Source organism: Ceratotherium simum, chromosome 6, assembly GCF_057802395.1.
Source record: "Ceratotherium simum simum isolate JZ-2026a chromosome 6, ASM5780239v1, whole genome shotgun sequence".
NCBI lineage: Eukaryota > Metazoa > Chordata > Mammalia > Perissodactyla > Rhinocerotidae > Ceratotherium > Ceratotherium simum.
This window is the reverse complement of record NC_141905.1, coordinates 27,930,660-27,947,135: the sequence shown is the minus strand read 5'-3', so window position 1 is coordinate 27,947,135 and position 16,476 is coordinate 27,930,660. Positions and strand designations below refer to the sequence as shown.

Sequence of the window (16,476 nt, the reverse complement as noted above, 5' to 3'; positions counted from 1 at the left end):
GAGGCAGATATGGCCCTGCTAAACAGGTCCCAGAATAATTGTCAATATGACAGAAGCCCACTGTTATCTCTGTGGAATTTTATAGCTTCTCCAATGCTTGGAGACATCTATTACACCTCTTACGCCAGATATGCCCAGGTCATTACTAGCCGTGGCCCATGTCTTCCCCAGGGCATCTGTCCCAGCTCCTAATACATGGCATCCTATTGCCCAGCCCTAATTCCTTTCTCTGAGTCTCATAACCTTTGTCCCCTTGCTGCACCCCTCAATGACCTGACCCATCCACATACCTCCGTACTCACCAGACCTGTATACAGAGCACTTCACACATTGCTGGGTCTATACCTATCAGATGAGGCGAGTTTGGCAAGCACCCAATATAAAGTTCAGGGAGTGTAGGTTGGAGGTGTGCGAGACAGAGCCTGACGCTCCTGGCCTCAGGTACTTGGGAGGATCTTGCAAGTCAGGCTGCAAGGCCTGGGCCTTCACAATCCCCAGACCCTGAGGCAATACTACTCCCACCCAGACCAAGCCATTGAGATTTCCAGACCATGAGGCATCACCCTCCACCCAGGACGGACTGCATCTGCTACTGCACCACCAACTTTGTAATTTGATCAAAAAAGCAATCAAGTTCATCTGGCAGGATTTGTTCCTGAGAAGCCCTCGCCAGTAGCAGCCTCCCCTGATGTTTACAGATTCCCTTCCCTTGGGAGTCTGTTCTGCCGCCTGGTGGGCAGGGGGAGGCTAGATTTGTCAGAGCTGTTCACTTACTGCATTTCCATCTTAAGTCACCACTGGGGCAGAGGGACTAAGACAGGCTACTTAGGAATGGTTACCACTGCCCCAAACACAGAGACTTCAAGTGCCCCAAATTAAGAGCTCTCCATTCCATGCCACCCACCATTCCCCATATCATCCCCCTCCCTCAAAACCAAACTCCTTTGAGCCTTTAGGGACCACTCGTCCCTGCAGCTACCTACATCTCTTACATTTTCTTCCTTCTTTTCTACCTGAGCACTTCCAGTTCCCTATGCAACTCCTTGCCTGGCTTCAAAGTCCACCCACCCTGAAATTCCAACCCTTCTCCAAGTGCTAAAACATAAGCCTCCAACTCCTGGAGCATCTTCAGAAGAAGACACAGCCCTTGGAGGCACCCCAGGGAGAGACCAAGATGGGGAACTCACCCCGGGCAGACAACTTCTTGGTATTGATGATTTTTGCTGCATACTCCTGCGTGGAGGTTTTCTTCACACACCTGCGGACCACAGAGAAAGCACCCCTGGAGGGAGAAGGGGGAAAGAACTGGGACACCGAGCAGAACAGAGTGACACAGACATGCTTCAGGTCTGAGGACAGCGATGCTCCTATCACTAGACCTTTAGTCAAAATCACACCCACACCAGCATAGCGACCATCACGATCCAACACCGGGCAGAAAGATGTGGCCACTGTGGGACACTGAACAGATGTGGGTGGAGGACCACCCCCACTCCTACTCCCACATTTAGTGGTTGAGCAAAGCAACAGCCCTAACAGGGCTGTATGTCAGGAGCTGGTGGGCGACGCTTATAACACACACCTGCTGCATCTCAGGGACAGCCCTGCGGTCCGGCCAAGAGAACCAGGAGAAGGGAACAGAGACCCTGCCCTTCTCTCAGCAGACATAGTTGAGGGTAGAGGAAGGAGAGATTAGAAAGAGGGTGTAATCCCCTAAGAGAGAAATCTCCCTCACCCAAGGGGGAAGGCGAGGAAAGTGAGGGTCAAATCCCCTATAACTGGCTTGATCCCACTGCATCCCGGCTCAACTGACAGCAAGGAAAGAGAGGATGCTGTTATGGGTCTCAGACATAAATAGCTCCCCTTTCCCAAGATATTTTCCTCTACTTCTCCCCCAAATGGGAGCTCGCACTCTTCAGCTCTGGAAACGTCTAGGGGGGCGGGCAGGGCGGGGGCTGCAGTGGCCGGGCTCGGCGCCGCGGGTGGGGGGGGCGGCCGGGGCTGCTGCAGCGGCCAGCACAGTGCGGAGGGGAGGGGGATGCTGCGGCTGCGGCGCGCGACTCCCGGGACCACTGCAGGGATGGGGGGAGGGGACAGGGGGTGCTGCAGTACTGCCCAGCAGCGGGGCTGGGATCCTGGAAGCGACACCAGCGGGGGGGGCGGGGCCGGGCACCAAACATCCCCCCACACCCGGGCACCGCAGCACGCTTGGAGCTGCAGGACCAGGGAGGGTCCTGAGTGCCAGGCGCGCGGGACATGGGACAGGGTGCTGAGTGAGCTCCTGAGCAGGGTGGGGAGCGGGTGGCTAGCAGGCGGGGTCGGGATGGGGGGCGCCTGAAGGGTGCGGGAGGGGCGGGGCTGGAGGGCGCCCAGGAGCGGTCCGGGGGCTGCAGTCCCCGCGGCAGCGCGGGGTGCAGCAGCCCGGGCAGCTGCTGCAGGGAGCGGAGGGGGCTGCGGGACAGGGAGCGGGGGGCGAGGGGGCCCCGGAGGCAGCGGGCGGGAAAGGCTGGGGGTGGGGCAGGCCGAGGGGGCGCTGCAGCGGCCGGTGCAGGGCCGGGGGGCGGGGCGAGGAGCCGCATAGCGCCCGGGCGGCGGGGGCAGGGTGGGGGGCCGCGGCTGGTGGCAGGCGGGCCGTACTTGCCGAGCTCCTCGAAGAGCTGGTAGTCGTCGGTGAAGCGGGTGCAGGTGGCGGTGGTGGCCATGCTGGCGGGCGGGCGGACGCGGCGGTGCAGCCCGCGCCGACGTCGGTGCACAGTCACCGCCGCCCGGCCGAGGGAGCAAGAGGAGGAGACGGGGCTGAGCCCGGCAGCACCGCGAGACTTTACCGGAGAGAGCGAGGGAGGGAGGGACACCCCCGCGCCTGCCCGCCCCGCCCCCAGCCCCGCCGGCCCCCCCACGCCCGGCCCCCGGCCCGCCCCCGGGGAGGGGCCTCCTGCCGCCGGCCCCGCCCCGCCCCGGAGCGGCCAGGGCTGGGCGGCGCGCGCTGGGGAGCTGAGGGGAGGGGGGTCCCAGACTGGGGCCACCCAGAGGGAGCTGAAATGTTCGCGACCTGTGGGCTTATCCCGGGGCGGACCCTGCAAGGGCTCGGGATGTGCGTGCGAGTGTGTGTGTATTGGGATCCTGTACGGGTCTGGACCACCGACTTCTCTGGCGGGCCCCGCTCACGGGTCCTAAGCCCCCATCCCGGCTCACACCTTGTGGAGAAAGGGCCAAGGTCAAAAAGCCTGTGTCAGACTGCACACTCTGGCCCTAGCCTGTGCAGAGCCAGCTCTCAGCAGCTTTCCCTGGGGAAGCTGACAGTCTAGACTTGTGTAAGCATCACGGCCATTATTAGATAAAACCCTTCAGGCACGGATTGTTCAGGGAGACCAGGCCATGGCCAAAGATGCAGGTGGAACTCTGCCTGCCTGCTCTCCAACCTTAGAGATGAGAGAATGTTCTCTCTCTGGCCAGCAATGCAAAGGATGAAGTGGGACCAATTAGAAAAGGCTTTATGCCATGTGGGCTAGAAGAGCAAGCAGAAGGAAGGAGCAAATATCCCCATTCTCTTGCAGGCACCCTGTATTTTTATTTTATGGCACTCATCACATTTTGTAATGATATGTTTACAGATATGAGAGGCAGTAGAGCTAAAGCATGGTTGTCTAAAGAGTGAACTCTGGGCTGGGCTTGGATTTCTAGGCAACTCACTGACCAGCTGTGTGACATTGGGCAAGTCACTTAATCTTTCTGTGCTTCAGTTACCTTATCTGAAAACTGAGAAGAAAACAAGTTGTGAGTAGTAAATGGGCTAAATCACATAAAGCACTTAGAATAGTACTGGCATCTAATTATAGCAGTTAGCTCTTATTATTTGTTTAACATTTGCCTTCCCACTAAATTGTAGGCTCTAATAGGGCAGGGCTTCTGCCTCCCTTGTTCACTGTTGTATACTCAAGCCCCAGACCCTCAGTAAATATTTGTGGAATGAAGGGACTCCTTGGGGCCCTGGCAGAGGGAGTTACCATCCCTTCCTCTGTCCCCACTGTCAGAGGATGGTAGGACGGAGGCACATAACTGTCTCAGTGGAGGAGAAACAGGCTAGGCAGGTTTCTGACCTGCCCAGGCAGCTGTACCCCAAGTCAGGGGCCAGCCCCTACTGGGCAGGGTGGAGCTCAGCCAACTGCTGCAGCTCAGTCTTGATTACAGCAGGACGCCCACTGGGAGTCGGGCCTCCATTGTCAGCAAGCTGACTTGCCCCGGAGAATGCAGCTGAGAGGCTGAGAGGCGTCCCAGCCTCCCAGGCTGCCTCCCTGTGGGGGTGGGTGGAGCAAAGCTCCCAGGGAGGGCTCCCCTCCTTTCCTTACCCAGCGACCCTGGGAGCTGGTCTGAGAACCAGACCCCCCAGTGGGGATGATTAAGGAAATAAGAGAGGAAAAGCATTAACAGATTGCCTGGAAGGAGGGCGGAAAGGGCTGAAGGAAAGGGTGGAGGTGACAGAACCTTATGCCCCACCCCTCCCCAGGGCAACAGGAAGTAAGGCGCTGGGGAGTAAGGCCACTTCCTATCTTGAAGCACTGGGGTGAGAGCCTGGTTCCAAGGCCCAGCGTGGGGCAGGGCAATGAGATTGTATACCTGGGGATGAGAGTAAATCTTTAGTTTCTGTCATCTACCTTAAAGGCAGAAGCGACGACTAGCCTGCACTCCAGAAAGAGGGGCTGCATATTAGTTAATCATCAACGTGACTTGGTTCCTGACCTCCAGATACTGAAACTTTATATTCATTAATGTAAGGTGGAGTGAGAAGATGGAGAGGTCAGAACAAGCACAGACTAGGACTGCATGGAGTCCCAGAAGGGTGTCCCAGAAGAAAACGTACAAACAGGACTACAACCCCAGCCTTTCTCATGTGCCTGCTGTGAGAGCGGATATCTTCCCAGCTGAGGGTGAGGTTTCTACACTGGGTATTTTAGGGTAACCATATAAAGCACTTTGCATTGAGTCTCTGGGTAAAAGGAAGAGTGATGAGAAAAATATTGGGGTGAAGCCTCAAAGATGACTCATGGTACTGTGTAAGTGGAGCTAGCCGCCTTTCAACAAATATTTATCAACTGCCTACTGTGTGCTTGACACTGCCTCTTTGCGAAACACACAAATAAAGTGGAAAATTAGAATTTTCACAATTGGAAGGAAGCTCAAATCATTCTCTACTTTTTCCTTTCTATGTCTATCCCACTTCTCCCTCCCTCCTCACTACTTCTCTCCACAGCTCACACACTGATGTGACCACAGTTTGGAGCCTACAAAAACCTTTGGAGCCTATAGAAACCTTTGTGTTCACACACAAACACACACCCTCGCACACACCCTCCTTGATCCCCATTGCTGTAGCACCCACACAACCTATAGCTACCCCACAGCAATTAGAGGGAAGATACATATAAATAATGAGTTCACCAGCTCCCTGTGCATCGGTATCTATGGCAACCTCATGGGGTCCTCGAGTTGCACTGTTCTGGTTGCAGCCGGTACCCTGGGCAGCACCAGCACTCAGGCCATGCCCACAGTGCTGGGAACAAGGAGTTATACAGGACATCAATGCCCTGATAATCACCAGAGGGGCCCCATTCGGTGGGACCCTCCATCATTCTGCTGATCTTTCTCTTTGAAGACTCCGAAAATTACACCGTGGGACTGCCGCCTGAATGAGAGAAGCTTCCCTCCCTAATTTTGGAATGCAGTTTTAGAGTATAAATGTACTTATTCTTCAAACCTGAGGAAAATGGGGCAGTTGGAAGTGAGGTATTTAAATGCAAGGGGGATGACGCTCTTGGACACAAAAAATAGTTATCTGCCTGTTAGGGGATGATGTAAAATAAATTTGAAGATAATTCAGTCTTGAAAACCCATGAGGGGTTTTCAATCCATATTCCACAGAACCCTACGGGTTACATGGTCACGCTTCAGTAGCTGCTCAACATATATATTGGGGTTTGACGTAAGATTTTGTTGAGGAAAAGAGTCCCTGGCTAAAAAAATCCCTGAAAGAAGTTTGAAACCCACTTGACCAGTGGCTTCTGAGGTCCCCTCCAATTCTAAGATTCTATGACTAGTTTTGGAGAATTAGGGGTGATGAGGTCATGGCGTCTCTCCAAGGACTGAGAAAATTATTAGTGGTGAAGCACTTGAAACTAGTGAGAAGATGTGATAATGGACATAGGAAAGAGGGAGAAAAACAAATGAAAATATTTACATAAGCAATCCCCAAACTAGTAGTGGGTGAGGGATGCCCCCCTCTCCCCTAGAAGACACATCAAATCACAACCATGCACAGAAAAGTTGATATGACCCATTCCCCATGAGAACTACTCCCAGCTGAGCCATTGTCCTGTCCTTAGTGGGAGTGTTTTCTCATCCCTCCTATGTCTAAGAGCTGAAAAAAGGGTTAAGAACCACAGATTAAATCGGTGACTGCAGTATTTCTTTAAAAAGGAGTTGAGGGGCCGGCCCCATGGCTTAGCGGTTGAGTGCGCGTGCTCTGCTGCTGGCGTCTGCTACTGGCAGCTCGGGTTCGGACCCCGGGCGTGCACCGACACACTGCTTCTCTGGCCATGCTGAGGTCGCGTCCCACGTACAGCAGCTGGAAGGATGTGCAGCTATGACATACAACTATCTGCTGGGGCTTTGGGGGAAAATAAATAAATAAATAAATAAATAAATAAATAAATAAAATTATTTAAAAAAATAAAAAATAAAAAGGAGTTGAGGTATTTAGGGTGAGGGCCTGAGCTCCTGAAGGATTGGGCATAAGGGATGAGATTTTGGGGTGAGAGATAGGATATTTGGGGTGAGGGTTGAAGCATTTGGTGTGAGGAACTGAGGTATTTGGAATAGGGTCTGAGGTGCTGAGGATGAGTTGAGCTCAGTATTTCAGGTGAGGTGTAAGAGTATGCAACGTGAGGAGCCGAGATATTTTGAGTAAGGGGCTGAGGGGCTGGCAGGGAGGCACTCTCTTCCATTTTCCAGCTAGAGGGCTGGTTCCAAAGGGCTGTCTGATTCCCACCTTCCCACACCCAAATCCAGGTCGGGGCTCCCTTTGCCTCTCCACCCCTCCAGCATCTCCCTATAGACTGTGCGCTCTTTGAAGACAGAGGGTGCCTGATCTTTCTGCTTGTATCCTCAACACCTAGCATGGAGCCTGGCATATAGTAGGCATTCAATAATTATCTGTGGAATGAATGAAGTTTTGGGGGCAAGGGGCTGAGATATTTGGGATGAAGAGGGAGCAGCAGTGGAGAGGTGACAGAGCTGTCACGAGAGGAAAAAGGGAAGTGCTGAGGTAAGAGGCTGGCTGCCTGCACCAACGGATGGCCAGTGCAGGAAGAGCGGCGTGTGGGGCCCCCTGGTGGGCAGACCTGAGGCACACAGGGTGCTGGAGGGAGGGAACGGAAGGGACAGGAAAGCGAGAGGAATATGAATGACCAAGAGACGTGTGGTGAAGAAAATAAAAACCACAACTGTAGCTAATGTTTAGGGAGAGCTTGCTACATGAAAGGCACAGGCACTAAGACCTCTACATAAGCTATTCCATTTAATCCTCACCACCACGTTGTGAGTAGAAGAGCCATCAGCCCCATTTTACAGAAGAGGAAACTGAAGTTTAGAGGCAAAGTAGTTTGTCTAAGGGCAAACAGCTAATATGTGGTAGAGCTGGGATGATATGATTGAAGAGGAATGAATAGAAAGGGATGGGGGTGCAGCAAATGGCATGGGGGTTCAATTCAGATGTGCTCATACCACCAATGGGATCTAGATTGGAATCTTAAACCCAGTGTGGACTTACCCCAATCTAGTCCCAGTCCCGAATCCAGGCACTTACTCATAGGGGCACTCATTCATTCATTCCTTTCTTCATTTTATTGAGCACCTCCTCTATTCCAGTCACTTGGGAAACAGAAGAGAACAATCTGACAAAATCCCTGCCCTCATGGAACTCACGTTCTTGCAGGCAGGCAATGAATCTAGAAAGAGACCATTTTAGACTGGAGTAAGTTCTACAGAGAAAATAAAATAAAGCGATGGAATAGAGAGTGAGGTGGGTATAGAGAATTCCTTTAACTGAGGTGCTCCGACATGGCTGCTCTCAAAAAGCGACTTTTAAGGGAGACCTAAATGTTGATAAGGAGGTAGTCATTTGAAGATCTGGGACAAGAGCATTCCTGGTGGAAGGAACTGCATCAACGGCCTGAGATAAAAATGGCCAAGGTATATTCGAGGAGTGAAAAGAAGGCTGGTGTGACAGCAGCGGAGTGGGCAATGGGGGAAGCAGTAGGAGAAAAGGACCTAGAGGCCCTAATAAATCCCACTGTCCTGGTCCAACCACCCTAGTGCGCCTTCCAAACTCGATAGGTCACAAGGGCAGGCTACCTCCATGCTCATAAAGGCACAAGACCTGAAACCCTAGTTCAATGCCAGAAGATACCTTTACCAAGAGCAGACACAAAACTGGGCCTGGAGCAGGACGTGACGCTGTTCCATGTATACTCAAAGGAAGGTGACGGAGATGGGCCCAGAATGGCCTCTCAGGACTCCAGGGGCTCTTGCTGTGGTGTGCCCAGGGGTTCTGCAGAACAGCCAATGTCCCCTCCATCCATTTAGGCAATATCTCCCTGCCCTGGGTAAGCGTCAGTCCTAAATCTCATAGGGAGTAGAAAGATGGGCCAGAAATAGGCCCTGCCTTAAAGGAGATTTACTCATGGGGTGGCAAGAAGATGAGCGTGACAATAAAACAATGATACAAATTGAAAAATTAGGACCACACCACAAAGGCCTGCCTGAATTGCATTTCTCCCACCTCTGTGTGTCTTCCAGTTCCCTGCTCAGGTGTCACTTTCTCAGAGTAGCTTTCCCTGGCCTCTTGACCAGATCAAATCCCTGTAATGACAGCCCCAAAAGTTCCATCCATCATTTCTTCAAAGCACTTGTCCCAAGTGAACCTTACATGTGTTTGGGTGACTATAGACCTCATGAGAGTAGGGTCTGTGTCTGTTCATGTTCGCCCTGGTATCCTTATGTCTAAAGAGCCGGGGTTGTAGTAGGTGCTCAATAAATGCATGGAAGGTAAAAGCAAAGTACTATGGGATGTTTAAAGGGGGAGCCATCAGATCAGTTAGAACAATCTGAAAAGACTTAAATGGAGGAGATGGAAGGAGGGGAAGGATGTTGGCAGATGGAGGTGGAGGAGAGGGGGCATTGCTGGTGGAGAAAAGAGTGTGAATACTGAGAGCTTGGCAGGTGTTTGGGAAACTGGGTGGTCAGTTGAGCTGGAAGGAAGGGTATGAGGAAGAGAGAAACAGGACATAAAGCTGGGGACCAGCCAGACGTAAATAGTGTCTGGCCGTGGGTGGGCTTATAGGCTAGTCAGGGATGGACCTCAGGAAGGACCAGTGTCTACCTTTCTGGACTCCAGAGGCTCTTAGATCCCAGACCTGGGCTACAGTTGGTTATTCACCAGATATTCCCACCTGAATGTCCTGCTGTCCCCCCAAATATAACATGGTGATTAAAAATACTGAGGCTAAGTCGTGGCTTTGCCTCTTACTAACTGTGGGAGACTGCAAGTTCTAAAACCTCTCTGTGCCTCAGTTTTCTCATCTGAAAAATAGGGATAATATAGTCCTCATCTCGTAGGGTTTTATGAGGAGTAAATTATTAGTACATAAGAACAATAAAACAGTGCCTTGTGTGCTCACTTTGGCAGCACATACTAAAATTGGAACAATACGGAGAAGATTAGCATGGCCCCTGCGCAAGGATGACATGCAAATTCATGAAGCATTCCATATTTTTGGATGGACATTGAGGGTGTTACGCTAAGTGAAATAAGTCAGAGGGAGAAGGTCAAATACCATATGATCTCACTCATAAGTAGAAGATAAAAACAACAACAAACAAACACATAGAAACAGAGACTGGATTGGTGGTTACCAGAAGGGAAGAGGGGAGGGAGGAGGGTGAAACAGATGGTTAGGCACATGTGTGTGGTGATGGATTGTAATTAGTATTTGGGTGGTGAACATGATGTAATCTATGCAGAAGTAGAAATATAATGATGTATACCTGAAATTTATACAATGTTATAAACCAATGTGGCTGCAATAAAATAAAATAACAAAACCAAACAAAAAAACACAGTGCCTTGCATAGTAAGGACTCAATAAATATTAGCTATTATAATTATTCCCCTTGCCACCCTCGACCAGTTTTCTTCTCCAGTTCCTTTGGCTCTGACAGTGACGTGACTGTCCTGCCAATGACCTACGTTCAGAATCTTGGAGTCAACTTTGACTCATCCCTTATCTCACTTACGGGACAGAGCTGGGTTTGAATTCTGCCACTTACTAGTTGTGTGACCTTGGGCAAGTTACTTAAACTCCCTGAGCTTCATGTTCCTCATGCGTAACATAAAGATGTCCTAACTTTCACTATAGGGTTGTTATAATAACATAATGATAATCTTTGTAGGTGAACGGCTCAGTGCCTGATGCTAAATAAATGGTAGTTGTTATCATTACCATCCTGTGTATCATCAGGAACCAAAGTATATTTTTCCCTTTAAATGTCTTTGTATCCATTCCATCTTTTCCATTTCCCTTCCACCGTCCCGGACAGGGCCTACCTCACCCTCCAGAGATACTGCAGTAGCCCTCCCAACTTTGCCAACTCCATTTTATATTCCCCTTCCTTCCTTCCTCCCTTCTTTCCTCCCCTCCGTCCCTCCTTCCCTCCTTCCTTCCTTCCTTCCTTCCTTCCTTCCAGAAAATATTAATCAAACACCTTCTCTTTTCAGGGCACTGTCTCAGTGCTGGGGGTATGGCAGTGGACAAAATAGAAGTTGTCCCTGCCCTCAGAAAGCCTACCTTCTGGTGAGAGGGACAAACCGTAAACAAACAAAATATTTACTATGTCAGGTGGTGACAAGTGCTATGAAGAAAAATAAAGCAGGGAGGTGGGTGGAGAGTGATAGGGGGTGCTGTTTAATACAGGGTCCTCAGGGAAGGCCCCTCTGCTAAGGTGAGCTTAGAGGCAGAGATCTGCAGGAAATAATACCACTTTCAGTAGGTCACATTTTGCTGAAATACTGTTTTCTTCAGAATTAAGTAAGAAAGCTCATGTATAATTTTCTAGATCCTCTGTAATTCTAGTCAATCTTGTGATTACACACCACTCTCAGAATGCCTCTGCCTCTATAGACGTGCTCAACGTGCTTAAGAATGTATGTCACTAGGGCCGCCCCGTGGCTTAGCAGTTAAGTGTGTGCGCTCCGCTGCTGGCAGCCCGGGTTCTGATCTCGGGCGCGCACCTACGCACCGCTTCTCCAGCCATACTGAGGCCACGTCCCACGTACAGCAACTAGAAGGATGTGCAGCTATGACATACAATTATCTACTGGGGCTTTGGGGGAAAAATAAATAAATAAAATTAAAAAAAAAAGAATGTACGTCATTAGATTAATAGTACTTATCTCTGATAGTAGTATTAGTGTGAACTTTTTTCTCTTCCTTAAATGTGCTTTCTAGATTTTTTTATGATGAACATGGATTACTTGAGTAACAACAACAACAATAATGCTGTATTTTCTCCCCATCGTCTTATTTTAATCTTTACATAACCCTGCAAGGTATATTTTATCATCCCCATTTGACAGATGAGAAAACTGAGGCATGGAGAGCTTGTGCTGATCCTCTGAACTCAGCTCTTGAAATGTTTGGCACCTGATTATGGGCTTGCTGTTTGCTTTTTAAAAATTTTAGTTTTTCAGTTAGTTCATAGGTTTCTTAAGGGCAGAGCCCTTGTCTTAGTCATGTATCTCCCTCTCTCCTCTCTTCATAGCTTTCATCAGAATACTACGTACTGTACATATGGGTGCTTTTTAATGGATTGGTCTGTTGGATGGCTGATCTATTGTTCTGAAATGGTCCATAATCTTGCTGGTGGTACCACCTTGTATGCTTTTGACTCTGGGTCCAAGGATGGAGAACCTGGAGATCCTGGGGGCAAAGAGGTGAGGAAGCTGGACCTCCCACCCCAAAAGGGCAGTGATTCCGCTTGTCCACTAGAGGCCGCGGTAGGCCCGGTTTTAGAGAGTCAGCAGGGCTGTAGATTACTCAGCCGACCCCACCCAGCAGTCTTTTCTAACGTGGTCTGTCCTAGAACCCAACGCCCCAGAGACAGCCTATCAGTATCCCTGGCTTCAGTTTTTTCCAATAGATCATCAGATTCCTGGACCTGGGATGAGTTAGCTCCAGAATAAAAGTTGCTGATGGCAGCTAGATAGCAGGAGTGTACTGGCAGTTTCCAGATGCCCCTCAGTTAGCCAGATCAACACACGTGTATGGAGCAAGCTACTGAGCGCCCACTGTGTACTATGTAGTGTCTAAACTCTGGGACTGGCTTGGTGAACAAGACAGACTCTGTTCCTGCCCTCTCAGCTCTTATGATCTAAGGAGGTACGCAGACAATTAAACCTAAAATTATTGTATTGTGTAATAAGGTGCTGACATGATTTCTGTTCCAGGGTTAGTTCTCCTTGGGTCTCATTTCACTGGGATTATCCTATGGGATATCTACTTGCTTTAGAGAAATGAAATAAAGGCAAGAGGCAGAGAAAAGAATCTTTGCCCCCATTTGGAGAAGCACTGCAGAGCCCCCTCCTCTCTCAGGGTGAAGGATTCCCAGTGGCTCCTGACAGATCTGAGGGCATCTGGAGTTAGGGTGGGTGTTGGGGGTGAGGAAGTGCCAGGCCACCTCACCACAGCTTTTCTGCTCTCCTTTCTGCAAGTGGCCTGGGAGCTTTTCTTGGGAAGGGAAGCAGATTCCCCACATTTTGGGGTGTGACCCAGACTGCTGGCTTCCTCACTGATTTCTCTTTGCCTCTTTCTTTTCTTTGCTCCTTTTTCTCCGGTTATCAATCAATATATTTATCAAATGAATGTTATGTTCAGGGCATTCTTTCTTGCCCAGCAGCATGAGGTCAAGGAAGTTACAACAGAGTTGGGGAGATAAAATAACTAGAGAGAAGGGTAGAGACATGCAATGCAGCATTTTGGTAAGTGTAAATTCATTGCTGCAGGCAGTCGTTGCTAGTGTTGATCCCTGGGGGCTGACGTGGTCTGGGGAGGCTTGTTTCCTGGACGAGATGACCAGGGCCTTCCAAGATGAGCCCTCAATCCGTCCTGTGGTGGGGTTTCTCTGGAAAAGGTGTCCTCAGAGAAGAGAGAGGAAGGTAAAACATCCCTCACGCCCCAGCTGTTCTTTCCACTGTGCCTGGACAAGAGGCTCAGAGGCCCATGTGCTCAACATTCCTGAGAAGCAGCTTCTGAGTCAGAGCCCCAGAAACAGCTGAGGCAGCTTCAGGCTGAAGTCTTGGCTCTCTTTCCCTCTTTTCTGTCCAAAAGCAACTCCCTCCCTAGCTATTTGGATGTGACCAGAAACCCAAGCAGGGCTTGAGGGTAGGAGCCTGGCTCAGCCAGTCTATAAAATGTATTTGGTCCCTGCATCGCTTCCTGGGCTGCAGCCCTCAGGTAAAGGCGCATGCCCAATGCCTCCTATGCCAGAAAGTTCACCGGTGAGGGGGAATCACCCTGTGCACACAAGTCGCAGCTCCCAATGCAGCCATTGTTGGGCTGCCTCCGGGAAGGGGGTCCTAACTAGGACTTCGCTTGAGTTAAGACAGCAGCATTCTCTGGGCCATCTGCCAGCCTCCTCACTGCCTGGGCGTGGGGCCCAGGACTTGCCGGGGCAATGCCAGAGAGCTGACTCAGGAGGTGGCATGAGGGGAACAGAAAAACCCTTCGCACCCACCAGGCGAAACTGCCCTGAGGCCTGCTGTGATCGCCCTGTAGTGCCAGACCACCACCAGGATCTGTGGGTGGGTCCACTCCTCAGCCACTGATCCATGAAGCCCCACATTCCCTGGGGCCAGCAGCAGAAGGCCAAGGCTCCTCTTCTCTCCCTGAGTTCCCCTCTTCCTACAAAGACCTCTAGAGGTGCAGGGCTGCATTCCCAAACCCCCTTCTGCAATTGATTCAGGCCCTGCCATTGACACTTGTTAAAGACTGACCTTGGGCAAGTCACTTACTTTGGTGAGTCTTAGATTCCTTATATTTAGGTGGGACAAATAATACCTGCCTGCCTCATAGGACTGCACACAATAAGGATCAAGTGAGATAATGTCTATGAAGGTAACTTATATGCTGTAAAACACATTTACAATAAAGTATTATTATTGTCATGGTTATTCCTGAGACAGGAATTATAGCTGCTTGCCCTGAACCTCAAAGTCCTCCTCTTTGCCTCTTAGCACTCGAAGCCAGTGCTGGAATGCTAACCCAGTCCTGACCCTTAGAAGCACTGACACAAATCTCTTCTGCCTGGCGCTATGGTGCCAACTCGGCGAAGCAACCCCCACACCCCTAGCTCTGTTAAACCGGTTCTTTCCCTTTTAATCAGGCTCCTCCAGTCCAGTTTGCCTGCAATGATGACAAAAGAATCTAAAATAGCACAGGCTTTACAAATACCACGGGTGACAGCTTGGGGCATAAGGTGCTGCCTGTCACCCATGGGCCTGACTGGGCATCCCAGCCAGGTGCATCCCTCCACCCTCCAGGGCCTGCCATGTCTTCCTCTATGCAGCACCAGGATGACAGTACCTCCTGTCAGCACTTTGTGTGGTTGAATCGGATGACTACCTAGAAAGCTGGCTTGGCTAGAGGTGCCAGGGGAGAGGGCTCACTGCTCCCCCCACCAGCTCCTCACACCCACAATCTTGAGACCTTTCCTTGCACCAAGAGGCCAGGCAAGCTGGGCTAAGATCCTGCAGACCAGCAGCTATCTCATGGTGCCAGGGAGGGTTGCAGATTGGCAACCAGGAGAGTCTGATTCTGAGGACCCTGCAGCCAGCAGGCCCTGGCGTGTCACTCTTGCTGTAGACCCAGTTTGGTGTGAGCAGCTGCTGGGCCTGCCTGGGCTCTGAGACTTCCCCTGGGGCCTTCTTGTGACTTACCCTGGTGGCTGCTGAGGCTAGATTCAAATGAAGAGGCTTGCAGCAGGGAGCCATGGGTAGGAGCTGCTGTTCTAGCAGCAGCATTCATCACTGCTGAGCCCCTCTCGAATTCCCTGTATTTTAAGCAGTCATTTCCATGATGCACGAGTCTCTACCCTTAGAACTTCCTCATCAAACTCTTTCTTATTTGCTTTAGCAAATGTGTTCCTTTCCTGGGTGATTGCTATAAGAAAGACAGATGAAGTCTTAGTTTATGTCAGGAATCCCAAACTGATGGTCTGTTGGCCAAATCAAGCCCCTAAATCTGTTTTTGTTGACATGCACAATTTTTTTTTGTTTTTTAATTTTTTTGGTGAGGAAGATTAGCCCTGAGCTAACATCTGTGCCTATCTTCCTCTATTTTGTATATGGGGTGCCGCCCCAGCATGGCTTGATGAGCAGTGCATGGGTCCATGCCCAGGATCCAAACCTGCAAACCCCAGGCCGCCAAAGCCAAGCGCGCGACCTTAACTACTATGCGACTGGGCCGGCCCTGACATGCACAATTTTAATTGGGAAGTTTGAACATGGAAAAAAAATCCAAATATTTCTTAACATTTTGTGTTCTTAGCTTGGTTTCTCCCAGAAGCAGATCCTGAGACAAGGCTTCAGTTGCAAGTGGTTTATTTGAAGGGTAATCCTAGGAAACTCTGGTCAGGCAGTGGAGAAGTGGGACAGGGAAGGGAAGGGAGGCAGTCAATAAGGGAAAGCTATCAAGGAAGTTACCATATGAGCAACTGGAGCTTAATTCTCCTGGGGAACGCCAGGAAACTGTAGGATATGTGTCTCAGGGGCTGGCCTGGTGGCGTAGCAGTGAAGTTCATGTGTTCCACATCAGTGGCCTGGGATTCGCCAGTTCAGGTCCCAGGCACAGACCTATGCACCACTCGTCAAGCCATGCTGAGGTGGCGTTCCACACAGAAGAGCTACAAGTATACAACTATGACACACAACTATATATTGGGGCTTTGGGGAGGAAAAAAAGAAAAAACAAAAGGGAAGATTGACAACAGATGTAGTGCAGGGCCAATCTTCCTTAAAAAAAAAAAAATGTGTCTCAAAGTTATCGCATCTGAGAGGTAAAGGTATTAGCATAGTTATCCACCAAACCCATCAGTCGTTGGTTGGGAGCTGCTATGGTGTGAGGGAGGAGGGGTAATGATGGTGTTAATTCCTGGGGAATATCTAGCCTGCTGTACAGTAGGGAAGAGTGGGCTCCAAAGGCCAGGAAGCTGGAACTGACAGCATCTGTTATAATGTGGAAGATCTAGCAGAACTGGTCCTTAGATCCCACTTGGCAACAATTAGCAGGAGCTGAATAGCAGTTGCCCCTTTAAACAAGACAAGAGCTCTCCAATTTGCCATAATCCCTACCCATCCCTATTGTCCTACAC

General features: G+C 50.4%; 1 protein-coding gene and 1 non-coding gene across 14 annotated transcripts in view; one reads left to right on the top strand and one right to left on the bottom strand.

The window, feature by feature from the left end:
* The window catches only part of CAMK2G (calcium/calmodulin dependent protein kinase II gamma), a 62,854-nt gene extending 60,061 nt beyond the window's left edge, over positions 1–2,793 (bottom strand). For 8 of the 13 annotated variants that reach the window (XM_014784836.2, XM_004426954.3, XM_087432008.1 and 5 more), the window contains exons 1-2: positions 2,638–2,793; positions 1,188–1,282 (exon numbers count right to left, since the gene is read on the bottom strand). In XM_014784836.2, coding sequence (XP_014640322.1) covers positions 1,188–1,282; positions 2,638–2,702 — 160 coding nt within the window. In that variant the 5' untranslated portion in view covers positions 2,703–2,793. The remainder of the gene's footprint in view (positions 1–1,187; positions 1,283–2,637) is intronic. The other 5 variants (XM_087432009.1, XM_087432012.1, XM_014784851.2 and 2 more) reach the window with 2 other exon arrangements.
* Positions 2,794–9,723: 6,930 nt separating this feature from the next.
* On the top strand, positions 9,724–9,828 carry LOC147916816 (U6 spliceosomal RNA). The gene has a single exon (XR_015552638.1). It is a non-coding gene; the product is annotated as a U6 spliceosomal RNA (small nuclear RNA).
* Positions 9,829–16,476: the final 6,648 nt, after the last annotated feature.